At 47.7% G+C, this 27,703-nt stretch overlaps 1 protein-coding gene across 1 annotated transcript; it reads right to left on the bottom strand.

Annotated features, from left to right (window-relative positions):
* Positions 1-51: 51 nt before the first annotated feature.
* On the bottom strand, positions 52-19,969 carry LOC129714234 (homeodomain-interacting protein kinase 4-like). The gene is made up of 3 exons (XM_055663771.1): positions 19,052-19,969; positions 6,658-7,817; positions 52-1,356 (listed from the first exon to the last, which is right to left on the bottom strand). The coding sequence occupies exons 1-3, from the start codon at positions 19,566-19,568 to the stop codon at positions 1,177-1,179; spliced, it is 1,857 nt and encodes a 618-aa protein (XP_055519746.1). The 5' UTR covers positions 19,569-19,969; the 3' UTR covers positions 52-1,176.
* Between the last annotated feature and the right edge of the window lie 7,734 nt (positions 19,970-27,703).

The following is a 27,703-nucleotide window of genomic DNA, read 5'->3' as shown; positions in this document are numbered from 1 at the left end:
TTTGGGACCCTTCCTCAGTCCCTAACCTGGTCCTTAACCAGTCTGAAGAAGGGTCTCTACCCAAAACGTCACCCATTCCTTCTCTCCAGAAACGCCGCCTGTCCCACTGAGTTACTCCAGCTTTTTGTGTCTATCTTCAGTTTATTTATTGTCACGTGTACCCAGGTACAGTGAAAAGCTTTTTAGATGCGTGCTATCCAGTCAGTGGAAAGATTATACATGATTACAATCAAGCCATCCATAGTGTACAGATACAGGATAAAGGGTGTCATGTTTAGTGCAAGATAAAGTCCAATTCTAGATGGTCTGAGAGTCTCCTTAGTCAGGACTGTTCTCCAGTTGGTGAGAGGATGGTTTAGTTTTCTGGGAAGAAACTGTCCCTGAATCTGGAGGTGTGCGTTTTCACACTTCTTCACCTCTTGCCTGTTGGGAGAGGGGAGAAGAGGGAGTGAGACTGGCCCTTGATTGTGCTGCTGGCCTTGCCGAGGCAGCATGAGGTGTAGATGGAGCCAACGGAAGGGAGGTCGGTTTGCGTGACGGTCTGGGCTACGCGCCCACGATTTCTCGCGGTCTTGGCGTGGAGCAGATCCCAAACCGTGGTCCCCTCGCGAGGCATTGACCATTTCGATAGACAATAGACAATTTCCATGCAACTTGGACCTGGGAAGATGATTCGACCCAACAAAACCGATTGATTTTCAAACATTTTTATTAACAATACAGAATACACAGAGTGCTTTAACACTGAATAAATGGATAACAAATCAAAGCTCTTTTCCAAACGACCCCGAAAGTTCAGAGTTTGGATAAAGTCAATTTCAGAAGCAGATTGAATAAGCACCAATACTCAATCACATTAAACCAGCCATTTTGTCCTGAATTAAGGACTTTCAAATCTTCCCTGCTTCATTCTATCTCCTGACTGGCCATGGCATTTATTTCAGGCCTGGCAAGTTTCAGCGCAATACATATTTTCTAAATTCCTTTCCTATGACCTGAGAGGTCTATATTTTTTTCACGTTGCATTATTATAAATAAAATGATGCTTACAGTTGAAGATTTATTGACGGTTTATTCTGTGGCAAATAACCGAGGCATTTGTCACATTGTAAAATCATTTGCAGTCTTGTCTGATCAGCAGGTGGCGCTGTCTGCATGGCCCACTGGGCAATAGGGCTAATGTTGATTTTCCATGTGTACATAATTCTGGTAACTGTTGCTCCGTGGCTGTATCTCTTCGTATTCAATGGAGACAGAATCTGTGCTTTCCGGACTCCAGGTCTCGCTGCCATTGTTCAACCATTCATTGTCAAAGTTGTCCGAATGTTCGGAGTCCTGTTGGCTTGGTTGAGATCTCTGCGTAAAATAGTAAAAAGATTCATAGCTTCAAGTAGTCCTTGCATCCCCTCTCTCCGTCCCTTCCCCACCCGTCGTTGTATCGGTTTCAAAGCCCTCGCGTTGTTTCTCATTGTCTGTAACTCGTTTTCACCTAACCCACAGTTAACAAGTCAAGCCAAGTCACATTTATTTATATAGCACATTTAAAAAACAACTCTCGTTGGCCAAAGTGCTTTACATTTGTTATAAGAATAGTCTAAACAAACAAACTACATACATATATACATATAGCCCTCGCTCAGTGGACGTCAGGAAAGGCTTGGGAGTATAGATAAGTTTTTAGTCTTGACTTAAAGGAGTGGATGGAGGGGGCAGTTCTGATGGGAAGGGGGATGCTGTTCCACAGTCTAGGAGCTGCAACCGCAAAGGCACGGTCGCCCCTGAGCTTATGCCTAGACCGCGGGATATTCAGCAGCCCCAAGTCGGCCGATCTGAGGGACCTGGAGGTGGAGTGGTGGGTGAGAAGACTTTTAAATGTAGGAGGGGGCAAGCCCATTGAGGGCTTTGTAGACATAGAGGAGGGTCTTGAAATGTATACGGAACCGCACAGGGAGCCAGTGGAGAGAGGCCAGGATCGGGGTGATGTGGTCCCTTTTTCGGGTGCCCGTCAGGAGTCTCGCTGCGGCGTTTTGGACCAGTTGCAGGCGGGACAGGGAAGATTGGCTGATGCCAGTGTAAAGAGAGTTGCAGTAATCTAGGCGGGAGGAGATAAATGTGTGGATGATCTTTTCCAGGTCATCAAAGTGGAGGAATTGTTTTATTTTAGCTATCGTCCGAAGCTGAAAGAAGCTAGCTTTTACCACGGCATTGACTTGTTTGTCAAATCTCAGTGCTGAGTCAAATATTACGCCGAGGTTTTTGACGTGAGGTTTGAGTAGTGGGGTAAGGCTTCCAAGGCTGCCTGCTATCATTCTGATTGAATCCGACTAACAATGGCCAGTTTCCTTTATCATCATTACTTTATGCATATCTTTCAGTCATTTGTTCTATATCTCTCTACATCACCATCTAGATCTCTTGTTTCCCTTTCCCCTGACTCTCAGTCTGGAGAAGGGTCTCGACCCGAAACGTCACCCATTCCTTTGCTCCAGAGATGCTGCCTGACCCGCTGAGTTGCTTCAGCTTTTTGTGTCTATCTTCGGTTTAAACCGTCATCCGCAGTTCCTTCCTACACAAAGAGATTGATTGACTGATCGATCGATCGATCGGTTGATTGATTGATCGACACAGCGCTATAAAGGAACGGCACGGCGGCGCTCCAGTAGAGTTGCTGCCTTGCAGCACCAGAGACCCAGGTTCGATCCTGACTACAAGTGCTGTCTTTATGGAGTTTACACGTTTCTCCCTCTGACTGCATGGGTTTTCTCCGGGTGCTCTAGTTTGCGGGAATAAATGCAAGAGTAATGCTGGAGTAACTCAGCGGAAAAAGCAGCATCTCTGGATAGAAGGAATGTGTACGACAAGTTGGGTCGAGACTCGACCCGAAACGTTACCCATTCCTTCCCTCCAGAGATGCTGCCTGTCCTGCTGAGTTACTCCAGCATTTTGTGTCTATCTTCAGTGTAAACCAGCATCTGCATTTCCTTCCTACACATTTCACCATCCTTGTCAGGTGGGCTATGGAGGGTCGGTTACTGAGTATATTCATAGAAACATAGAAACATAGAAATTAGGTGCAGGAGTAGGCCATTCGGCCCTTCGAGCCTGCACCGCCATTCAATATGATCATGGCTGATCATCCAACTCAGTATCCCGTACCTGCCTTCTCTCCATACCCCCTGATCCCCTTAGCCACAAGGGCCACATCTAACTCCCTCTTAAATATAGCCAATGAAACTGGCCTCAACTACCCTCTGTGGCAGAGAGTTCCAGAGATTCACCACTCTCTGTGTGAAAAAAGTTCTTCTCATCTCGGTTTTAAAGGATTTCCCCCTTATCCTTAAGCTGTGACCCCTTGTCCTGGACTTCCCTAACATCGGGAACAATCTTCCTGCATCTAGCCTGTTCCACCCCTTAAGAATTTTGTAAGTTTCTATAAGATCCCCTCTCAATCTCCTAAATTCTAGAGAGTATAAACCAAGTCTATCCAGTCTTTCTTCATAAGACAGTCCTGACATCCCAGGAATCAGTCTGGTGAACCGTCTCTGCACTCCCTCTATGGCAATAATGTCCTTCCTCAGATTTGGAGACCAAAACTGTATGCAATACTCCAGGTGTGGTCTCACCAAGACCCTGTACAACTGCAGTAGAACCTCCCTGCTCCTATACAGCTTAAGGATAAAGGGGAAATCCTTTAAAACCGAGATGAGAAGAACTTTTTTCACATAGAGAGTGGTGAATCTCTGGAACTCTCTGCCACAGAGGGTAGTTGAGGCCAGTTCATTGGCTATATTTAAGAGGGAGTTAGATGTGGCCCTTGTGGCTAAGGGGATCAGGGGGTATGGAGAGAAGGCAGGTACGGGATACCGAGTTGGATGATCAGCCATGATCATATTGAATGGCGGTGCAGGCTCGAAGGGCCGAATGGCCTACTCCTGCACCTAATTTCTATGTTTCTATGTTTCTATACTCAAATCCTTTTGCAATGAAATTCAAGACTGATATTGAAAGATTTTTACATGCTAAGTGAATCAAGGGAGAGGTATTGTGTAGAAAGGTGCTGAGGTATAAATGTCATCCATGATCACAATGAATGGCAAGGACAGCTAGCAAGGGAACGAATGGCCTACCCTTGCTTCTCCTTATGTTCTTGTACCTTCCTAGTATCAATGCAAGAGGCTGCAGTCTTCAATCTGAAGAAGTGACTCGACCCGAAACGTCACCTATTCCTTTTCTCCAGACATACTGCCTGACCCGCTGAGTTACTCCAGCAGTTTGTGGCTCTCTGCAGTCTTCACAAGTCTGATTAAGGGTCCCAACCTTAAGTTTGGGATGTCTATCACCCATAGGTGCTGCCTGACCCACTGAGTTCTGCCAGCACTTTGTGCTTGTGCTCATATTTCGAGTGCATCCATAAGATCATGAGTGATAGTAGCAGAATTAGGCCATTCAGCCCATCAAGTCTGTTCCACCTAACCCCATTCTGCTGCCTTCTCCCCATAACCCCTGTCACCTGAAGGACATCCAGTCCTGGCTTAATCCCTCTCTGCTCATGAATCCTAGTGAACATTATCGATCTCCATTATCAATCATTAATCCACTGCCATATATATTGTTGAACCAAAAAGCTCTTGGGCTCTTTGGCCCAAGGATGTCAGCTGACCACTAGTTGTGTTATACAAAGATCCTATAGCGGAGCAAGATAGACCACTCCTACTAAATGCAATGGGCTGACGTGTAGTACGCAACGGAGCGGAACGTGGGCCTTTTTTTCATCCATTTCAGTAACCCGACCCGACCCGACCCGACCCGACCCGCAGTGTAATCAACGTTGCGGGGGAACAGTTTGTGTTAATAAATTATAATTCTGAAAATGAGGAGAAGATTTTTCCCAAAGAACTTTTATTTTTACGAGGATGTTTCCGTAACCGGCTTCCGTCTCCGCACTAGTATCTTTGCTCCGCTACGGGATCTTTGGTGCGGAGACGGAAGCCGGTTACGGAAATGGGGCTGAAAATGACCCGCGAATCTGCCCATGACCGTACTACGTCTTTTTCGTCAAGTGGACGATCTTGCTCGCTGTAGGGTCTTCGGTGTTATGTATCCCAGTCAGCACTTTGATTTGAACTCATGTAGAAACACATGACATGTAATAGGGTGGTACAGGGGCGCAGCGGTAGAGTTGCTGCCTTACACCGTTTACAGTGCCTGAGACCTGGGTTTGATCCTGACTACGGTTGCTGTCTCTATGGAGTTTGAACATTCTCCCAGTGACCGCGTGGGTTTTCACCGAGATCTTCGGTTTCCTCCCACACTCCAAAGACCTACAAGGTTGTTGGTTCATTGGCCTGGTATAAATGTAAAATTGTCCCGCTTGTGGGTGTAGGATCGTGTTAATGTGCGGGGATCGCTGGTCGGCGCGGACCCGGTGGGCCGAAGGGCCTGTTTCCGCGCTGTATCTCTAAACTAAACTAAACTAAAACTAACAGGTTGGGATGGAAATGGGAAGAGGAGTGGTTTGCAACTGGGAGATCCAGCAGGCCTTGAATAGAATGCAAGTCTTTGCCGAAATGCACAAAATCTCTTGCCCAGAGTAGGTGAATGGAGGACCAGAGGACATAGGTTTAAGGCGAAGGGGAAAATAATCTAAGGTGTAACGTTTTCACACACAGAGTGGTGGGTGTATGGAACAAGCTTGCCAGAGGAGATAGTTGAGGCCGGGACTAACCCAACACTTAGACAGGTACATGGATAGGTCAGGTTTGGAGCAATATGGGCCAAATGCAGGCAGGCGGGACTAGTGTGGCTGGGACATGTTGGCCGGTGTGGGCAAGTTGGGCCGAAGGGCCTGTTTCCATGCTGTATCACTCCATGACTGACTCTAGGACTGACTCGTCTACGCTTGGTTTTTGCTGATGTGTAGAAGGCCACGTCGGGAACACCAGGTGAGATTGGAAGAGCCGCAAGTGAAGTGTGGGAAAGCTGGTTAGAAACATAGAAACATAGAAATTAGGTGCAGGAGTAGGCCATTCGGCCCTTCGAGCCTGCACCGCCATTCAATATGATCATGGCTGATCATCCAACTCAGTATACCGTTCCTGCCTTCTCTCCATACCCCCTGATCCCCTTAGCCACAAGGGCCACATCTAACTCCCTCTTAAATATAGCCAATGAACTGGCCTCAACTACCCTCTGTGGCAGAGAGCTCCAGAGATTCACCACTCTCTGTGTGAAAAAAGTTCTCCTCATCTTGGTTTTAAAGGATTTCCCCTTTATCCTTAAGCTGTGACCCCTTGTCCTGGACTTCCCTAACATCGGGAACAATCTTCCTGCATCTAGCCTGTCCAACCCCTTAAGAATTTTGTAAGTTTCTATAAGTTCCCCTCTCAATCTTCTAAATTCTAGAGAGTATAAACCAAGTCTATCCAGTCTTTCTTCATAAGACTGTCCTGACATCCCAGGAATCAGTCTGGTGAACCGTCTCAGCACTCCCTCTATGGCAATAATGTCCTTCCTCAGATTTGGAGACCAAAACTGTACGCAATACTCCAGGTGTGGTCTCACCAAGTTGCTATGTCAACACCCCTGTGACCATCACATGGCAGTCCTGTGCCTAGTATCTTTGGTCCTGTGCTTTCTTTGACCTTACCTCGACCTTACCTCAGGATCTGGAGCCTCTTTGAGTGCCATCGCTTCCTCGGACCTCTTCACCTCTTGTGTCGAGGAAGACGCCGCTGCAAAGATGGCCTCCGCCTCTTCCTCCTCCCAGCTAATGATCTCCGCGGGGGGTTCCTGTCCCAGGAGGATCACGTTCCCGAAGGCCGGGTCGGACTTGGAATGGTGAGGGGCCTTCCTCTGCTTCAGCCCACACCGGTTGGTGTAGTAACCCGCGGCCGGTTCTTTCCTGTGCCTGTGTGCGGGGTGGTTGGGCCTAAAGCAGGCCCCTTGGTGGTAGGAGTGGGGCAAGCAGCTGGGGTTGCCCGCCTTGGAGGTGGAAGGCTGGTACCCTGCCTTGCCCGCTCCCTCCTGCCACATACTGAAGTTAATCTCCCGGCCGGGCTCCTCAATAGTCAAGTTGTCCATCTTGTCAATGGCCCGCTGCATGGAGGTGATGCTGGGGATGTGGTGGGCCTGCCGGCATTCGTAGTAGCACTCGGGGTTGGAGTAGTACGACTCGTCCACCAGGCTGTAGTACTGACGGTCGCAGTTGAGGGCCCTGCGCTCGGAGTTGAGGGCCGCATTGAGGCCTTGCACCGACTGCTCGTAGTACTTGGTGTGTTCGTGAGTCATCTTCAGCTGCTGAATGGTGACGAAAGGGTGTTTCAGGGCGGCGCTGGGGGTGATGCGTTCGTGGGAGTCCAGAGTCAACATCCTCTTGATCAGCTCCACCATGTTCTTGCGGTCATGGAACTCGGCAATCACCTCGTCGTCGGGGAAGATGGTCTTGGTGATGTTGATGGTCTCCAACTGATCCAGCGACTTGAGCATGTACTTCCTCCTCTCCAGAGGCTGCATCATGGTCTCCGCTTGGTAGTCAGCGGCACACTTGAGCTGCCACTGAGGGCCCGAGTGCTGGCGGGGTCCACGGTGGAAGAACTGGGCCGCCTTGGTGGCGGCGTTGAGGAGCTGGTCTTTGGGCAGCCCCTGGGTCTCCACGATGTAGCGGATCTGGTCGTACTCGCTGTTGCCGGGGTAGAGGGGCCAGCCCAGGTGAAGCTCGGCCATCACGCACCCCAGCGACCACATGTCCACCTTCTCGCAGAAGGGGAGACCCAGCAGGATCTCGGGCGAGCGGTAAAACCTGGACTGGATGTAGGGCTCTGCGGGAAGGCAGAAGGGACACGTTAGTGTTCAAGTTCAACTGAGTTTATTGTCATGTGTCCCTGTATAGGACAATGAAATTCTTGCTTTGCTTCAACACAACAGAACATAGTAGGCATTTACTACAAAACAGATCAATGTGTCCATATACCATAATATAAATATATACACACATGAATAAATAAACTGGTAAAGTGCAAATAACAGATAATGGGTTATTAATAATCAGAGTTTTGTCCGAGCCAGGTTTAATAGCCTGATGGCTGTGGGGAAGTAGCTATTCCTGAACCTGGATGTTGCAGTCTTCAGGCTCCTGTACCTTCTACCTGAAGGTAGCAGGGAGATGAGTGTGTGGCCAGGATGGTGTGGGTCTTTGATGATACTGCCAGTCTTTTTGAGGCAGCGACTGCGATAGATCCCCTCGATGGAAGGAAGGTCAGAGCCGATGATGGACTGGGCAGAGTTTGACGATTATATTTATGTATAGCATAATCTGATCTCATGCACAACAAAGGTTTTTCACTGTACCTCGGTACACGTGACAATCATAGATCTAAGCCTAAGATCTAAGTCCATTGATTCTGCAGCTGGGAAGGGTCGATAATTAAGTTAATTAAGAAAAAAGCTCCCACAAATTTTCATGGTTCTTAAGAGTGTAGTCTTTTAGTTTAATACAGTGTGGAAACGAACCCTACTGCGCGTCGAGTCCACGCCGACCAGCGATCACCCCGTACACTAGTTCTATCCTACACACAAGGGACAATTTACTGAAGCCAATTAACCTACAGATTCGCACGTCTTTGGAGTGTGGGAGGAAACCGGAGGAAATACACGCGATCACGGGGAGAATGTCCAAACTCCGTACAGACAGCACCCGTAGTCAGGATCGAACCTGGGATTTCTGGCGCTGTGAGGCAGCAACTCTACCATTACGCCACCGTGCCGCCCGAATCTGCCGTCCTCTAATCCAGTTATAGTCATAGAGTGATACAGTGCGGAAACAGGCCCTTCGGCCCAACTCGCCCACACCGGCCAACAATGTCCCAGCTACACTAGTCCCACTTGCCTGCGCTTGATCCATATCCCTCCAAACCTGTCCTATCCATGTACCTGTCCAGCTGTTTCTTAAACAATATGATAGTCCCAGCCTCAACCACCTCCTCTGGCAGCTTGTGAAATACACCCTCTGTGTGAAAAAGTTACCCCTCTGATTCCTATTAAATCTTTTCCCCTTCACCTTGAACCTATGTCCTCTGGTCCTCGATTCCCCTTCTCTGGATAAAAGACTCTGTGCATCTATCCGATCTATTCCTCTCATGATTTTGTACACTTCTAAAAGATCTCCCCTCATCCTCCTACGCTCCATGGAATAGAGACCCAGCCTGCTCAACCACTCCCTGTAGCTCACACCCTCTAGTCCTGGCAACACACTCGTAAATCTTCTCTGAACCCATTCAAGCTTGACAATATCTTTCTTATAACTGAACTGAACCATTGAACTATCCGTCAAAAGTTGTTACTTTGCTAATTTATTTTAGTGCACAAATGCATTCCTTCCTGACCAGGAGTTTACAAGAGTGTTTAATTGTTATATGGAAAGGAGAACGGAATATTTAAATTCCAACTTGCAGCAGCATAACAGGCCCTTAAACATGATACACATGGACAAAAATACAAAAATTAATATCCACAATACTGGTGGATAAATAAACCCAAGTCAAATGAACTGCGTGGAAGTCCATAGTTAAGTTTGGTTTTGTGCTGTGTTGTACAGCCTGATGGTTTTATTCTCTCCAGAACAAAAGGCATAGAGTGCTGGAGTTAAGGTCTTGCACACTTTCTCGAAGTAATTCACAAATTCTCCCGAGTTTTCCCCTTGATTCAAACTCGTAGAATGTCCGTAACGAGTCCGTAGCAGTCCGTAGATATCTCGTAGCGGCTCGTTATGCCAGCCGTAGGCACTCGTGGCATCAGGTAAGTCGGGACGTTTATTCCAGCCCGATAAAAAATGTCCACGAGTAAAAAAATGGTTGAGATGAAAGAAATTGCAACTTTTTACTCGTAAGGGCATCGAAATAGTCGTGGGAATTTGTAGACGTACTCGTAGGAGTTCGTGAACATAGTAGTGGAAGGTCGTAGGAGCTTGTAGATTACCACAATCTGGATTTTTTATTTTTTTATTTTTTTAAATATTTTATTTTATTAGAAGTAAGTACAGTCATATGGCACCAAAGTGCCTAATATATATTTTCGTAATACATTTTATGTACAACTTCTTTTTTTTTTTTTGTTACATTGAAAAAAGATTAGAATAAGAAAAAGAAGTTAGATAGTAAAGGATAGAAAGATGTGAAATATATAGTGTGTGAAGAAAGAAAACGAGTAAATGAAGAAAGTTGAGAGAGAAAATAGAGAAAAGAAGATAAAATAAAAAAGAAAAGGAGATCATTATTTATAATCTTGACCAACCCTCGTCCAGTCCTGAAACAGATATTTTTTACAATTGTGTTGCACCATATGATTCCAAAAAAACGACGAATGGAGACCAACTCGTTATGAATTGGTCTGATTTATCCATTAGAAGGAATCGCATTTCCTCAAGATGAGCGGTGTCCAATCTGGATTTTTTTTGTTAGGTCCTTTAAACTCAGCAGAGGTTTTGAATTGTCACGAAAGCTGGACAGGCCCTTAACTCAGCGGGACTGGACTGGCAACTGGAGATCAGAAATAGGTCTTTTTAGAGCATGAATGTGGATTTTTGGTCGGGACCCTTCTTCAGTCGTTCATCGCCTATCCACGTTCTCCAGAGGTGCAGTGGGGTGGCTTTGAGCTACTGCCTCACAGCGCCAGAGACCCGGGTTCAATCCTGACAACAGATGCTTGTCTGTACGGAGTTTGTACGTTCTCCCAGTGAGCTCCGAGATCTTCGGTTTCCCCCCAACACTTCAAAGGCGGACAGGTTTGTAGGTTAATTGGCTTGGTATAAAAAAAGTAACCTTTCCCTAGTGTGTGTAGGATCGTGTTAGTGTGCGGAGATCGCTGGCCAGTGCGGACTCGGTGGGCCGAAGGGCCTGTTTCCGCTCTGTATCTCTAAGCTAAACAATAGTGCTGCTTGACCCGCTAAGTTACTCCAGCACTTTGTGTCTATTTTTGTAAACCAGCATCTGCAGTTCCTTGTGTCTCAATTGATCCTTTCGTCACCCTAGTTAATAAAATAATTTGTAATCTTCATTTATTTTTATATCTCAGCTTCAAATGTCAGATTTATTTTCACGTCAAGTTTATTTCCTGAAAACGAAACTGCAGAAACTTAGATAACATTTATGTCATTTCCTTGTTTTTGTTGGGAGATTTTCCAGGATGAGATGTTATTCAGAAAGCCAGCATTCATTTTCCATTCCCCAGTGTATAGTGTGGGCCTCAGACTAACTTTTCTTGAGCTATTTATGTTTTATATTACAGTAAACCCTCGTTATAATGGACTGTAGGGTATGGGATAGAGTCCGTTATTGCAGATTGTCAGCTATAACCAAGTAGAAACATAGAAACATAGACAATAGGTGCAGGAGTAGGCCATTTGGCCCTTGAGCCTGCACCGCCATTCAACATGATCATGGCTGACCATCCAACTCAGTATCCTGCACCTGCCTTCTCTCCATGCCCCCTGATTCCTTTAGCCACAAGGGCCCTCTTAAATTTAGCCAATGAACTGTGGCCTCAACTACTTTCTGTGGCAGAGAATTCCACAGATTCACCACTCTCCGTGTGAAAAATGTTTTTCTCATCTCGGCCCTAAAAGATTTCCCCCTTATCCTTAAGCTGTGACCCCTTGTTCTGGACTTCCCCAACATCCGGAACAATCTTCCTGCATCTGGCCTGTCCAACCCCTTAAGAATTTTGTAAGTTTCTATAAGAAAATTCTGTACGTTTCTATAAGAAACTATAAGTAAGAGGGAGTGGCTGCCTCAAAAAGGCTGGCAGTATCATCAAAGACCCACACCATCCTGGCCACACACTCATCTCCCCGCTACCTTCAGGTAGAAGGTACAGGAGCCTGAAGACTGCAACGTCCAGGTTCAGGAATAGCTACTTCCCCACAGCCATCAGGCTATTAAACCTGGCTCGGACAAAACTCTGATTATTAATAGCCCATTATCTGTTATTTGCACAGTTTATTTATTCATGCGTGTATATATTTATATTATGGTATATGGACACACTGATCTGTTTTGTAGTCAATGCCTACTAAGTTCTGTTGTGCTGAAGCAAAGCAAGAATTTCATTGCCCTATACAGGGACACATGACAATAAACTCACTTGAACTTGAACTTGAACTGATCTGAAGCGATGCCTACAAACGACGACACGATACACTTTGTGACGCTACGGACAGCCAATTCTGTCACCATGTTGGACGTCGATGGAAGCCAACAGTGAGCTATGTGCCGTCTGACTCACAAGCAAACGAACGAACCAAGTAAGGTATTATCATTGTACAGGTAGTGGTAGCAAACCACTCCCTAATACAATGCACAAACGGGACACAAAATGCTGGGGTAACATAGAAAATAGAAAATAGGTGCAGGAGTAGGCCATTCGGCCCTTCGAGCCTGCACCGCAATTCAATGTGATCATGACTGATCATCCAACTCAGTATCATATAACTAACTGCCTTCTCTCCATCCCTTTAGCCACAAGGGCCACATCTAACTCCCTCTTAAATATAGCCGCATCTCTGGAGGAAAATGGGATAGGTGACGTTTCATGTCGGGACCTATTCTTATTCTTCGGTGTGAAAGTAGAGGGGGGGAACGGTAGGTAGACAAGGACATCATTGGGTATTTGGGCACAAGGCACAGTTCTACAGGGGGTGCAAGAACAGAAGCCAGAGTGCATGGGTGGATTAATCCTGCTCAGGGCAGGGATGTGTTGAGGGGGTAATCACTGAGGATATCGGATGCTGGGATTCATAAAGACACAGAATATAAAAGCAGAGAGATTGTGGAAAATGCTGGCTGGCTCCCAGCTGGAGCATTGGGTCTAATTCTGGCCTCCACACTTGAGGAAGGATGTGAAAGAGAGCGTGCAGGAAAGGTGAGCTGGAACAGGTCCAGGAATGGCCGACCAGCTCCGGGGTTATATAACCATATAACCATATAACAATTACAGCACGGAAACAGGCCATCTCGGCCCTACAAGTCCGTGCCGAACAACTTTTTTTCCCTTAGTCCCACCTGCCTGCACTCATACCATAACCCTCCATTCCCTTCTCATCCATATGCCTATCCAATTTATTTTTAAATGATACCAATGAACCTGCCTCCACCACTTCCACTGGAAGCTCATTCCACACCGCTACCACTCTCTGAGTAAAGAAGTTCCCCCTCATGTTACCCCTAAACTTCTGTCCCTTAATTCTGAAGTCATGTCCTCTCGTTTGAATCTTCCCTCTTCTCAAAGGGAAAAGCTTGTCCACATCAACTCTGTCTATCCCTCTCATCATTTTAAAGACCTCTATCAAGTCCCCCCTTAACCTTCTGCCCTTCAGAGAATAAAGACCTAACTTATTCAACCTATCTCTGTAACTTAGTAACTTAGTAACTCTGTAACTTAGTTGTTGAAACCCAGGCAACATTCTAGGTCGCACTAGAAAGTTTACAATGCTGCAGTGTGTACGTTGATTCCTCTCGTTTCAAGTAACTCCTGCATTCCCTCTCTCTCCCCCCAACCAACTCCCCCCTCCCCCACCCCTCCCCCCTCCCCACCCTAGTCACCCTACTAGTTCCACTGTTCACTGTTCAGCATCCTTGTACCCCTTTATTATCACCTCTACCCAGCTATCAATGGACCATTATGGCCGCCCCCTTTCTTGGTCGTCTGTTGCTGGCCTCAATTTGCTCTGACCTTGTCTAGCGACAGTTCCCTCCCTCTACTTACAGTCTGAAGAAGGGTTCTGACCTGAAACGTCACCCATCCTGTTCTCCAGAGATGCTGTCCGACTCGCTGAGTTACTCCAGCACTTTGTGTCTTTCTTTGGAATATACCAGCATCTGCAATTCATTGTTCCAAAGTCAACCAATCTCTCCAAGAAATGAGGATGATGATATTGTGTCTGAACTGAATCCAGTGCAAAGTTTAAGCATTGGTAAATATGGGAATTCTGTCTGCCACAGAAGGTAGTTGAGGCCAGTTCATTGGCTATATTTAATAGGGAGTTAGATGTGGCCCTTGTGGCTAAAGGGATCAGGGGGTATGGAGAGAAAGCAGGGATGGGATACTGAGTTGGATGACCAGCCATGATCATATTGAATGGCGGTGCAGGCTCGAAGGGGCGAATAGCCTACTCCTGCACCTAATTTCTGTGTTTCTATGTGGGATAAGGGTCTCGACCCGAAACATCATCTATGACTTTTCTCCAGAGATGCTGCCTGACCCGCTGAATTACTCCAGGTTATTGTGTCTATCTTCAACATCTCCGGGGAACATGGATAGGTGACCTTTTGGGTAGGCGATCTTCTGCAGATTCCTGGTCTAGAACTGGGCCTGGAATCCAGGGGGGTTGACGGGGGAGAGGCGTGGATCGCCAGTATCGATGGCGGGAGGCTAGAGAGCTGGCGGTGGTGGTGGCGGCAGGAACGGCGTGGAAACGGGACGAGCCAGGGGGCGGCGCGGACTGTCGTGGGTAGGTCCGCCCAGTATAACCAAAATCCGTTATAAAGAAGTGACCCCTCCCCCCCCCGGGGAACACGTGCTGGATCGCGGGACGACAGAAATGGAGGCAACGGCTGCGATGGGCCTTCGTGGCCAGCTGGAGCTGGGACTATAAAATGGTGCCTCTAGCATATGGACTGCTCTGTGCATTCTGTACTCTCCGTGGATATCGTGCTTATGTACGGGCACAGTTTTCCTTCATAGTCGAGGAAGGTTTTCAACATGTGCGTGGGAGGTGCTAGGAGGTTGCAGGTCACCTCGACCTTGATTTTTTTTTTTTGGGTGGCGGGCAAGGTCACCAGAGGTCACCACTCCTCCATTGCCAGAGTGAGCAACACCGGAAATTGGAGGAACAGCACCTCATATTCCGCCTGGGCAGCTTGCATCCTGATGGCATGAATGTTGAATTCTCCCAATTTTGCTGTATTTGCCCTTGCTGTCTCCTCCCCTTCCTTAACCATCGAGCTGTCTCCTCCCATCCCCCCCGCCCTCGGGCTCCTCCTCCTCCCCTTTTTCCTTCCTTCTCCCCTCCCACCCCCCATCAGTCTGAAGAAGGGTTTTGGCCCGAAACGTCGCCTATTTTCTTCGCTCCATAGATGATGCTGCACCCGCTGAGTTTCTCCAGTAATTTTGTGTACCCACCAGAGGTTGCTGTTTAGGTCTCCTAAGTGGGACAGGGGCTTAACGGAGTTGTCTGCAATAAATGTACTCCACTGTCCCTGATGCATGTGACAACTAAAAAACCACTGAGCCACCTTTGAACCACCATGGTGTTGTGAGTGACTCACCTCCTGACAGTCCGAGCCTCCTCCTCCATCTGCAATCACGTCAGGAATGCGATGGAATACTTTCCATTTTTCTCATTATTCGCATCTCCGACGACTCTCAAGAAGCCCGGCACCAACGCAGCTCACTTGCTTGGCACCACGTCAACTATGCCAAGCATTCATTCCCTACAGCGCTGGTGCACAGAGGTTGCAGTGTGGGCTCCGCGTACAACGCGCACTGCTGTTGCTTGCTCAGGAGACCCTGGGAGCGCTTCACGAGGCCCTGAGCTCCACCGGCGTAAAGGCAAACGGAGGTAGGCGTGTGAGACCCGTCCAACCTTGAAGGTTTGACAGCGCCACAGTAAAGACGGCTGATAGCTTCACCAAGTCAAGTCAAGTTTATTCGCCACATACACATACGAGATGTGCAGTGAAATGAAAGTGGCAATGCTCGCGGACTTTTGTGCAAAAAGACAAACAAACAAACTACCAAACACAATCACATATTCTTTTACATATTAAATATTGTGGGCGGAAGGAAAAACGTTCAGTAAAGTTAGTCCCTAGTGAGATAGGAGTTTACAGTCCGAATGGCCTCTGGGAAGAAACTCCTTCTCAACCTCTCCGGTCTCACCGCATGGCAACGGAGGCGTTTGCCTGACCGTAGCAGCTGGAACAGTCCGTTGCAGGGGTGGAAGGGGTCTCCCATGATGTTATTGGCTCTGGAGTTGCACCTCCTGATGTATAGTTCCTGCAGGGGGGCGAGTGAAGTTCCCATAGTGCGTTCGGCCGAACGCACTACTCTCTGCAGAGCCTTCTTGTCCTGGGCAGAGCAATTCCCAAACCAGATGGTAATGTTCCCGGACAAGATGCTTTCCACCGCCGCTGCGTAGAAGCACTGGAGGATCCTCGGAGACACTCTGAATTTCCCCAATTGCCTGAGGTGGTAAAGGCGCTGCCTTGCCTTACTCACGAGTGCTGCGGCGTGTGATGCCCATGTCATATCCTCAGAGATGTGGACTCCCAGGTATTTAAAACAGCTCACCCTATCCACAGTATCCCCATTTATGTCCTGGATTTGTCATTTTATCCTGGACTGTCCACTGGTCAGTTACATCGAAGCTATGACCAAGAGGGCACACCAACACCTCCACTTCCTTAATGGTCTGTCCCACTTTCACAACCTAATTCACAACCTTTTATACTCGTGGACATTTTTCATCAGGCTAGAAGAAACGCCCCGACCATCTTGATGCCACGAGTACCTACGACCATTGGGAGGGGGGGAGTTGTACAGTTTGATAGCCACAGGGAAGAAGGATCTCCTGTGGCGTTCTGTGCTGCATCTTGGTGGAACCAGTCTGTTGCTGAAGGTGCTCCTCAGGTTGACCAGTGTGTCGTGGAGGGGGTGAGTTGTATTGTTACTGGTTTCAAATGTTGCTGTGCATGCGCTCCTCCAAATCTCACAACCTCCTGGGGCCTGCAACCCACTGAGATCTTCACCCTTAAACTTCTGACCAAAGGACTATCCTTGAAATGGTCTCTTAATTTTGTTTTTCCTGATTGGGATTGAATTGAATTGGGAATTGAATTGAATGGAACCCCTAAACTCCAAATCTACTGCTCTAAGCCTCTCAATAGACAATAGACAGTAGACAATAGGTGCAGGAGTAGGCCATTCAGCACCGCCATTCAATGTGATCATGGCTGATCATCCACAACCCTGCCTTCTCCCCATATCCCTTGACTCCGCTATCTTTAAAAGCTCTATCTAACTCTCTCTTGAAAGCTTCCAGAGAACCGGCCTCCACCGCCCTCTGAGGCAGAGAATTCCACAGACTCACCACTCTCTGCGTGATAACAGTTTTTCCTCGTCTCCGTTCTAAATGGCTTACCCCTTATTCTTAAACTGTGGCCCCTGGTTCTGGACTCTTCCCCCAACATCGGGAACATGTTTCCTGCCTCCAGCGTGTCCAAGCTCCAACTCTCTCTTCCTCTTTTGCTCCTTTAAGATCTTCCTTAAATGCAGTATAATGTGGATATATGTGAGGTTATCCATTTTGGTGGCAAAAAACGGGAAAGCAGACTATTATCTAAATGGTGGCCGATTGGGAAAGGGGGAGATGCAGCGAGACCTGGGTGTCATGGTACACCAGTCATTGAAGGTAGGCATGCAGGGCAGCAGGCAGTAAAGAAAGCGCGTTCTGTGCTGTTAGCTTTCATTGCAAAAGGATTTGAGTATAGGAGCAGGGAGGTTCTACTGCAGTTGTACAGGGTCTTGGTGAGACCACACCTGGAGTATTGCGTACAGTTTTGGTCTCCAAATCTGAGGAAGGACATTATTGCCATAGAGGGAGTGCAGAGACGGTTCACCAGACTGATTCCTTTCCTGTCAGGACTGTCTTATGAAAGAAAGGTTGGATAGACTTGGTTTATACTCTCTAGAATTTAGGAGATTGAGAGGGAATCTTATAGAAACTTACAAAATTCTTAAGGGGTTGGACAGGCTAGATGCAGGAAGATTGTTCCCGATGTTGGGGAAGTCCAGGACAAGGGGTCACAGCTTAAGGATAAGGGGGAAATCCTTAAAAACCGAGATGAGAAGAACTTTGTTCACACAGAGAGTGGTGAATCTCTGGAACTCTCTGCCACAGAGGGTAGTTGAGGCCAGTTCATTGGCTATATTTAAGAGGGTTAGATGTGGCCCTTGTGGCTAAGGGGATCAGGGGGTATGGAGAGAAGGCAGGTACGGGATACTGAGTTGGATGATCAGCCATGATCATATTGAATGGCGGTGCAGGCTCGAAGGGCCGAATGGCCTACTCCTGCACCTAATTTCTATGTTTCTATGTTTCGAAATCCTACATCTTTGACCAAGATAGTAGATATGTCCCAATATCTCCTTACATTGTTGTTATTGTTAATGAGGCTCTTGGGAAATAAATAGCCTGTGATTTTGCCTTTATTTATGGCACTTTCTAAAACCAAGTTGGAGAGCACATGGAAAAACTTCCTTGGTTGGGTGAATGGTTGACATGACCAAAGTTGGTACACCAGCCAGGTTTGTGATTTAGATTGCGGGCCTGTTTTAGCAGGCTTGAGGACAGTGGTACACTCAAAGCACACATGTGGAGAGGATGCTTCTACTAGTGGGAGAGTCTCGGGTGAGAAGTCATAGCCTCAGAAGAAAGGTCTCAACCCGAAACATCACCCATTCCTTCGCTCCACAGATGCTGCCTCACCCGTTGAGTTTCTCCAGCATTTTTGTCTACCTTCAGAATTAAAGGACGTTCCTTTAGGAAGGAGATGGGGGGGAATTTCTTCAGTCAGAAGGTGGTGAATCTGTGGAATTCTTTGCCATGGATGGCTGTGGAGGCCAAGTCAATGGATATTTTGAAGGCAGAGATAGTTAGATTATTGTTTAAGAAGGAACTGCAGATGCTGGAAAATCGAAGGTACACAAAAATGCTGGAGAAACTCAGCGGGTGCAGCAGCATCTATGGAGCGAAGGAAATAGGCAACGTTTCGGGCCAAAACCCTTCTTCAGACTGATCGTCTGAAGAAGGGTTTCGGCCCGAATTGTTGCCAGTTAGATTATTGATTAGTACGGGTGTCAGGGGTTATGGGGAGAAGTCAGGAGAATGGGGTTAGGAGGGAGAGATAGATCAGCCATGATTGAATGGCAGAGTAGACTTGATGGGCTGAAGGGCCCAATTCTGCTTCTATCGCTTATGACCTTACGACCTTAATCCTACCTTTGACATAGCGCACCTCGTGAAATATGCTCGCAGATCCAAAATCAATCACTTTCACACGGAAGGGGAACCGCTTCTGATCAATGATCATGATGTTCTCGGGCTTGAGGTCAGCGTGAATGATTGACAGGTCCTTGAGCTTCTGGAGGGCACTAAGGACCTGGGTGGTAACAGTCCGAATATGCCTGGCTGGCAGGAGCGCAAAGTTGTTCTCCTTCTGAAACTCAAAGATGTTCTGCTCCATCAGCTCAAAGACCAAGTATGACTTGATGTCATCATGGAAGCACTCAAAGAATCGGATTAAGTGGTACTGATCTGGATCCACTGTTCCCAACACCCTCAACATCTTTAGCTCGTTCTTGATGATTCGGGCACGGTATGAGTCACTTCTGAGGATCTTGATGGCCACAAAATGGCCGGTGCTTCTCTTCCAACACTTCGCCACCTCACCAAAAGTCCCCTTGCCCAAGATCTGAATGATATCATAAGTGTCTGTTTCAGAATGGATGACAGACATCTTCAGGGATCTTCTGGCCTTCGCTCTCTGCCTTGCCCTCAACCAACTGGTATCCAACAATAGAAGGTTTAGGGTGTAACAATGGGGGGGTGGGGGTCATTGTTACCAAACCGGGCTCTGGGGTCACTGTCTGAGAGTCTCAGAGCTTGAGGAACCCTCACACATGGACTAGCTCCAATCTGATGATCCCACCTCCTTCAGTGGACAGAGTTCCCAAGTCACTCCAACACAGTTGCACCCTTAAGTATTGACCGGGACTTGTACATGCCCAGATCACTGTAACCATTGGCAAGCAAGACCGACGGAGATTTTGAGGTAAGTGGTTCGATCCATTCATTCCGCCAGATTTTTGTGGTAAAGTACCAACAGCTTCTGACATTGCTCGCTATTGTTAAATTGGCCAGCGACTTTCAATAACAGATTTCCAGGAAATGGGAATCCTCCTCCAAATCTTTCCATTGTTGAACCCATTAGCAAGGCTTACTAAAGGGAATTGGATCGATACTTCCGAGAAAGTAGTGAAGAGGATTGCAGGGAAATGAAGTAGAAATAGGGCTGAATAGATTACAATTCATAGATTACAAATAGTTGTTCCCTTGTTCCCGCTTCTGTGGGTGGGGGCAAGGGAAGGCTTTCGCTTTGATATTGGACATCCGGCCTTGTCACCTTGACACATCCATAGAGAATGGAGCGGCTGGGCTTGTACATTCTGGAATTTAGAAGGATGAGAGGGGATCTCATTGAAACATATAAGATTATTAAGGTGCACAAAAACTCTGGAGAAACTCAGCGGGTGCAGCAGCATCTATGGAGTGAAGGAAATAGGCGACGTTTCGGGCCGAAACCCTTCTTCAGACTGATGGGGGATGGGGGGGGGGGGGGGGGGGGGGGGGAAAAGAAAGGGAAAAGGGGGAGGAGCCCGAGGGCTGGGGGAGGGGAGGAGACAGCAGGGGGGCTGAGGAAGGGGAGGAGACAGCAAGGACTAACAAAATTGGGAGAATTCAATGTTCAAAACATGATTATTAAGGGTTTGGACATGCTCCCGATGTTGGGGCCAGGGGCCAGTTTAAGAATAAGGGGTCGGCCATTTAGAACAGACATGAGGAAAAACGTTTTCACACAGAGAGTTGTGAGTCTGTGGAATTCTCTGCCTCAGAGGGCGATGGAGGCCGGTTCTCTGGATACTTTCAAGAGAGAGCTAGATAGGGCTCTTAAAGATAGCGGAGTCAGGGGATATGGGGAGAAGGCAGGAATGGGGTACTGATTGTGGATGATCAGCCATGATCACATTGAATGGGCGGTGCTGGCTCGAAGGGCCGAATGGCCTACTCCTGCACCTATTGTCTATTGTCTATTGTCCCTCCACTGTGACTGGAGTCCTTGAACACTGCAGAGCCAAGGATATCCAGTTCCCCAGTTTTCGTTTTCCGTTTTGTTTTAAGGGCACAGCATGGAAACAGGCCCTTCGCCTCAACAAGTCCACGTCGACCTGCGATCACCAGTGCACCAGTTCTATCCCACACACTAGGGTCAACTTACAGAAGCCAATTAACCTACAAACCTGAAGGTACACAAAAAGGCTGGAGAAACTCAGCGGGTGCAGCAGCATCTATGGAGCGAAGGAAATAGGCAACGTATCGGGCCGAAACCTGCACGTCTTTGGAGGGTGGGGGCAAACCGGAGCACCCGGAGAAAACCCACACTGTCACAGGGGAGAACGTGCAAACACCGTACAGACAGCACCCGTGGTCAGGATCGAACCCGAATCTCTGGCGCTGTGAGGCAGCAACTCTACCATGCAAGCTAGTCTTACCATTCAATATTCTATGTTGCACGAAATGTTGCACTCTTGATCCTGTATCTATGCTCGGACAGGATAGCAAGCAAAACCATTTCTGACTGTACTGTACTGTACCTCAAACACATGACAATGATACACTACACCAAACCAAAGCATTAGAGCAGCTCGCTGGCACGGTTTCTGACATTCTTGAGCTAGTAACCAGCTCCTTCAGATGCACAGATGCTGCACAGAATTTTGTATTTGTATGGAATAAGTACGTTCTCGCCGTGACTGTGTGGGTTTTCTCCGGGTGCTCCAGTTTCCTCCCACATTCCAAAGGCGTACAGGTTTGTAGGTTAATAGGCCTCTGTAAACTGTAGATTGTCCCGAATGTGTGTAGGATGGTGCTAGTGTACGGGGTGGTCGCTGGTCGGCACGGACTCGGTGGGCCGAAGGGCCTGTTTCCTCACTCCTCCAACCTCATCTATTGCATCCGCTGCTCTAGATGTCAGCTGATCTACATCGGTGAGACCAAGCATAGGCTTGGCGATCGTTTTGCCGAACATCTCCGTTCGGTCCGCAATAACCAACCTGACCTCCCGGTGGCTCAGCACTTCAACTCCCCCTCCCATTCCCAATCTGACCTCTCTGTCCTGGGCCTCCTCCATGGCCAGAGTGAGCACCACCGGAAATTTGAGGAGCAGCACCTCATATTCCACTTGGGCAGTCTGCACCCTAGCGGCATAAACATTGAATAAACAATTTCCGGTAGCCCTTGCCGTCTCCTCCCCTTCTCAGCTTTCCCTCAGCCCTCGGGCTCATCCTCTTCCTTTTTCCTTTCTTCTTCCTGCCCCCCCCCCCCCCCCCCCCCCCACCACCCTCCATCAGGCGCAAGTTCAACCCTGACCTCGGCTGCTGTCCTTGTGGAGTTTGCGTGTCCTCCCTACGACCTGTGGATTCCTCTTCCAAAGACACAGAGGATGGTGAGTTAATTGATTGCCGTAAATTACCCCAAATGTGCAAGGAGGTGATAGAATCTGGGACAAGAATACGTGATAAGAATGTGAGGAGCATTAAAAAAAAGGGATTAATATAGGGTCAGCATGGACTCGATGGGCTGAAGGGCCTGTTTCTGTGCCATGGAATATAGACTCACATTGAGTCATATAGAGTGATACAGTGTGGAAACAGGTCCTTCGGCCCAACTTGCCCACAGCAGCCAACATGTCCCAGCTGCACTAGTCCCACCTGCCCGCGTTTAGTCCATATCCCAACAAACCTGTTCTATCCATGTACCTGTCTAACTGTTTCTTAAACGTTAGGATAGTCCCTCCCTCAACTTCTTTGGCCCATCTACCTCCTCTGGCAACTACCCCATCAGTCTGAAGAAGGGTTTCGGCCCGAAAGGGTTTTGCCCGAAACGTTGCTTATTCCCTTCGCTCCATAGATGCTGTTGCACCCGCTGAGTTTCTCCAGCTTTTTTGTGTACCTTCGATTTTCCAGCATCTGCAGTTCCTTCTTAAATACCTCCTCTGGCAGTTTGTTCCATACACCCACCACCCTTTGTGTGAAAAAAGTTACCCCTCAGATTCCTATGAAATCTGAGGACAAGGGGTCCAGGACAAGGGGCCACAGCTTAAGGGTAAGGGGGAAATCCTTTAAAACCGAGATGAGAAGAACTTTTTTCACACAGAGAGTGGTGAATCTCTGGAACTCTCTGCCACAGAGGGTAGTTGAGGCCACAGTTCATTGGCTATATTTAAGAGGGAGTTAGATGTGGCCCTTGTGGCTAAGGGGATCAGGGGGTATGGAGAGAAGGCAGGTACGGGATACTGAGTTGGATGATCAGCCATGATCATATTGAATGGCGGTGCAGGCTCGAAGGGCCGAATGGCCTACTCCTGCACCTAATTTCTATGTTTCTATGTTTCTATGAAATCTTTTCCCCTTCACCTTGAACCTATATCCCCCTGGTACTCTCGACATGAGACTCTCCACCCACCCGATCTATTCCTTTCATGGTTTTATACAATGGGACAAAAATATAACCTTTACTTTTCAGAAAAGATGTTTTCTAAAAATATACACAGGAAATACAATACAATCAGTAGGCGTCTTTCTTCATATGCATCGTGCCATCAAAACCAACAAATATCGTATGTCCATGAATTTTGAACAATGTGCTCATTTTAGCAACACTCCGTTTGCAGTCCCACCGACTGAACTTGGGTAAGGGCGCAGTCCCTGAGGGAAACTAAAAGCATCTGACTTCCTTCAAAATAGTAACAGAAATAGTGACCCACGGAAATGAGGCCCGCGCATCTATTGTATGTCAGTCGGTAGAAAATGACAGGGGCTTGATGGATGGAGACACGTGACTGAGTCTAGAGATATCGTTCTGGGCAGCAGAGGTAGCTGGACTGTGTCCATCTTGGACAGGGGGAGAGGGGAGGACAAACAAACCAGCACTGACAACTCGAAGCAACACTGATATTTCCTAAACTATTTATACCCGGAGAGCAATATAGAAACTTAAACATAGAAATTAGGTGCAGGAGTAGGCCATTCGGCCCTTCGAGCCTGCACCGCCATTCAATATGATCATGGCTGATCATCCAACTCAGTATCCCATACCTGCCTTCTCTCCATAACCCCTGATCCCCTTAGCCACAAGGGCCACATCTAACTCCCTCTTAAATATAGCCAATGAACTGTGGCCTCAACTACCCTCTGTGGCAGAGAGTTCCAGAGATTCACCACTCTCTGTGTGAAAAAAGTTCTTCTCATCTCGGTTTTAAAGGATTTTCCCCCTTATCCTTAAGCTGTGACCCCTTGTCCTGGACTTCCCCCAACATCGGGAACAATCTTCCTGCATCTAGCCTGTCCAACCCCTTAAGAATTTTGTAAGTTTCTATAAGATCCCCTCCTCAATCTCCTAAATTCTAGAGAGTACAAGCCGAGTCTATCCAGTCTTTCTTCATAAGAAAGTCCTGACATCCCAGGAATCAGTCTGGTGAACCGTCTCTGCACTCCCTCTATGGCAATAATGTCCTTCCTTGGCTTTCAGGACAAGGCACGACTCGATGTTGGAGGTGGAATTCCCCAGGGTGAATACACTGGAGACAGGATCGTGGCGGGGCCAAATTAAACAACGACACATACTATTGTCCCGGAGACTCAAGCAGGATTCAGGAAAACAATAAGGAGGCAGCAAGCCGAACGTTGGTTGAACCACCCATCTTGACAGTACCGTGACTCCCCCCCTCACCTCATTATCCCAACATCTTCTCTTGGGCAGCGTTAGAGTTGCTGCCTCACAGCGCCAGAGACCCGGGTTCGATCCTGACTACGGGTGCTGTCTGTGTGGAGTTTGCACGTTCTCCCCGTGACCTGCGTGCCTTTTTTTTTCTCCGAGATCTTCGGTTTCCTCCCACACTCCGAAGACGGGCTGGTTTATAGGTTTAAGAAGGAACTGCAGATGCTGTTAAATCGAAGGTAGACAAAAGTGCTGGAGAAACTCAGCGGGTGCAGCAGCATCTATGGAGCGAAGGAAATAGGCAACGTTTCGGGCCGAAACCCTTCTTCAGACTGATGGAGGGTGGCTGGGGGGCGGGGAGAAGAAAGGAGAAAGGAAGAGGAGGAGCCCGGGGGCTGAGGGAGAGCTGAGAAGTGGAGGAGACAGCAAGGGCTACCGGAAATTGGAGAATTCAATGTTTATGCCGCTAGGGTGCAGACTGCCCAAGTGGAATATGAGGTGCTGCTCCTCCAATTTCCAGTGGTGCTCACTCTGGCCATGGAGGAGACCCAGGACAGAGAGATCAGACTGAACTTTTGTCTACCTTCGGGTTTATAGGTTAATTGGCTTGGTGTAAAATGTAAAACTGTCCAAAGTGCGTGTAGGATAGTGTTAATGAGCGGGGATCGGTGGTTGCTGCCTACTTGAGCAGGCCCTTCCGCCCAAAATGTCTGAACATGATGCCAACACCATGAGACTGAGGAGCCATTCGGCCCATCAAGTCCCTTCCACCATTTGATCATGGTTGATCTATTTTTCCTTCTCAACTCCATTCTCCTGCCTTCTCCCCGTATTTTTGACACTCTTGCTAATTAAGAATCTATCAATCTCTGCTTTGCAAATGCCCAAAGACTTGGTCTCCATGGCTGTCAATGACTTCCACAGCTAACAAAATTTCTCCTCATAGAAACATAGAAAATAGGTGCAGGAGTAGGCCATTCGGCCCTTCGAGCCTGCACCGACATTCAATATGATCATGGCTGATCATCCAACTCAGTATCCCATCCCTGCCTTCTCTCCATACCCCCTGATCCCTTTATCCACAAGGGCCACATCTAACTCCCTCTTAAATATAACCAATGAACTGGCCTCAACTACCTTCTGTGGCAGAGAATTCCATAGATTCACCACTATCTGTGTTAAAATTGTTTTTCTCATCTTGGTCCTAAACGACTTCCCCCTTATCCTTAAACTGTGACCCCATGTTCTGGACTTCCCCAACATCGGGAACAATCTTCCTGCATCTAGCCTGTCCAACCCCTTAAGAATTTTGTACGTTTCTATAAGAAAATGTTACACATTTCTATAAGAGAATTTTGTAAGTTTCTATAAGATCCCTTATCTATCCCCCCTCAATCTTCTAAATTCCAGCGAGTACAAGCCGAGCCTATCCAGTCTTTCTTCGTGTGAAAGTCCTGCCATCCCATGAATCAGTCTGGTGAACCTTCTCTGTACTCCCTCTATGGCAAGAATGTCTTTCCTCAGATTAGGGGACCAAAACTCCATATCCATTCTACAGGTAGGTCCTTTCATTCTGAGGCTGTGCCCTCTGGTTCTAGACCTTCCCTTGACTGGTAACATCCACTCCACCTCCACTCTCAGGCCTTTCATTGCCTGATAGGTTTCAATGTGTTTCCCCCTCATCCTTTGAAACTCCAATGAGTACAGGACCAAAGTCATCAAACACTCATGATACATTAAGTTTAAGTTTAAGAAGGAACTGCTGATGCTGGAGAATCGAAGGTAGACAAAAATGCTGGAGAATCTTAGCGGGTGCGGCAGCATCTATGGAGCAAAGGAAATAGGCAACGCTTCGGGACGAAACGTTGCCTATTTCCTTCGCTCCATAGATGCTGCTGCACCCGCTGAGTTTCTCCAGCATTTTTGTCCACCCTCATACATTATCCCAATTTTCCCCATGGATAATTCTTCTCTGGATAACACAACCTTCCTCGGACTCTCAAGAGTGACACGCCATTTATCAGCCTTTTATGTCCTTTTATTCTGAGGCTGTGTCCTCTGATTCTAGACTCTCCCATTACTGGAAACATACTTTCCACTGGAGCTCTGGCCCGGCAGAAGTCGGCAGATCCGTTCCCAAAGCCGACTTCCGATGCCGACTTTGCGGGGCGCAATCTCGGCTCTTCCTTCTGCAGTTGTACAGAGCCCTAGTGAGACCAAACCTGGAGTATTGTGTGCAGTTTTGGTCCCCTAATTTGAGGAAGGACATTCTTGCTATTGAGGGAGCCCAGCGTAGGTTTACAAGGTTAATTCCCGGGATGGCGGGACTGTCATACGCTGAGAGAATGGAGCAGCTGGGTTTGTACACTCTGGAGTTTAGAAGGATGAGAGGATATCTTATTGAAACATAGAAGATCGTTAAGGGTTTGGACACGCTGGAGGCAGGAAACATGTTCCCGAAGAAGGGTTTCGGCCCGAAACGTTGCCTATTTCCTTCGCTCCATAGATGCTGCTGCACCCGCTGAGTTTCTCCAGCTTTTTTGTCTACCTTCGATTCTCCAGCATCTGCAGTTCCTTCTTAAACAACATGTTCCCGATGTTGGGGAGTCCAGAACCAGGGGCCACACAGTTTAAGAATAAGGGGTAAGCCATTTAGAACGGAGAGACGAGGAAACACAGAGTTTTCTCTCACAGAAGAGTGGTGAGTCTCTGCTTTGGAATAGGGCTCTCTGCCTGGGGAGAAGGCAGGAAAGGGGTGATCAGTGGAGGGAGGTTCTCAGGAAGATACTTTCAAGTCCAGAACTAGAGTTTAGGATAAGAGGGGCTCTTAGGACCGAGATGAAAAATAGCAGAGTCAGGGGATATGGGGAGAAGGCAGGAACGGGGTACTGATTTGGGATGATCACATTGAATGGTCTACTCCTGAATCTATTGTCTATTGTCTATTGGCTCCTCAGCAGACCGTTCCGATACTATTAGACTCCTCTCGGAGGCCATGTCCTCTGTTGGTCCGGCAAAAGGGATAATCCAGAAAGGCTCTGGAACCAAGGGTGCGGGAAAATCGATGGTGGACCTGTATATCTGTTTGTGTGTTGT

Source organism: Leucoraja erinacea, chromosome 38 (genome assembly GCF_028641065.1).
Source record: "Leucoraja erinacea ecotype New England chromosome 38, Leri_hhj_1, whole genome shotgun sequence".
NCBI lineage: Eukaryota > Metazoa > Chordata > Chondrichthyes > Rajiformes > Rajidae > Leucoraja > Leucoraja erinaceus.
The sequence above is the reverse complement of the archived record's forward strand: the minus strand, read 5'-3'. Positions and strand labels throughout refer to the sequence as shown.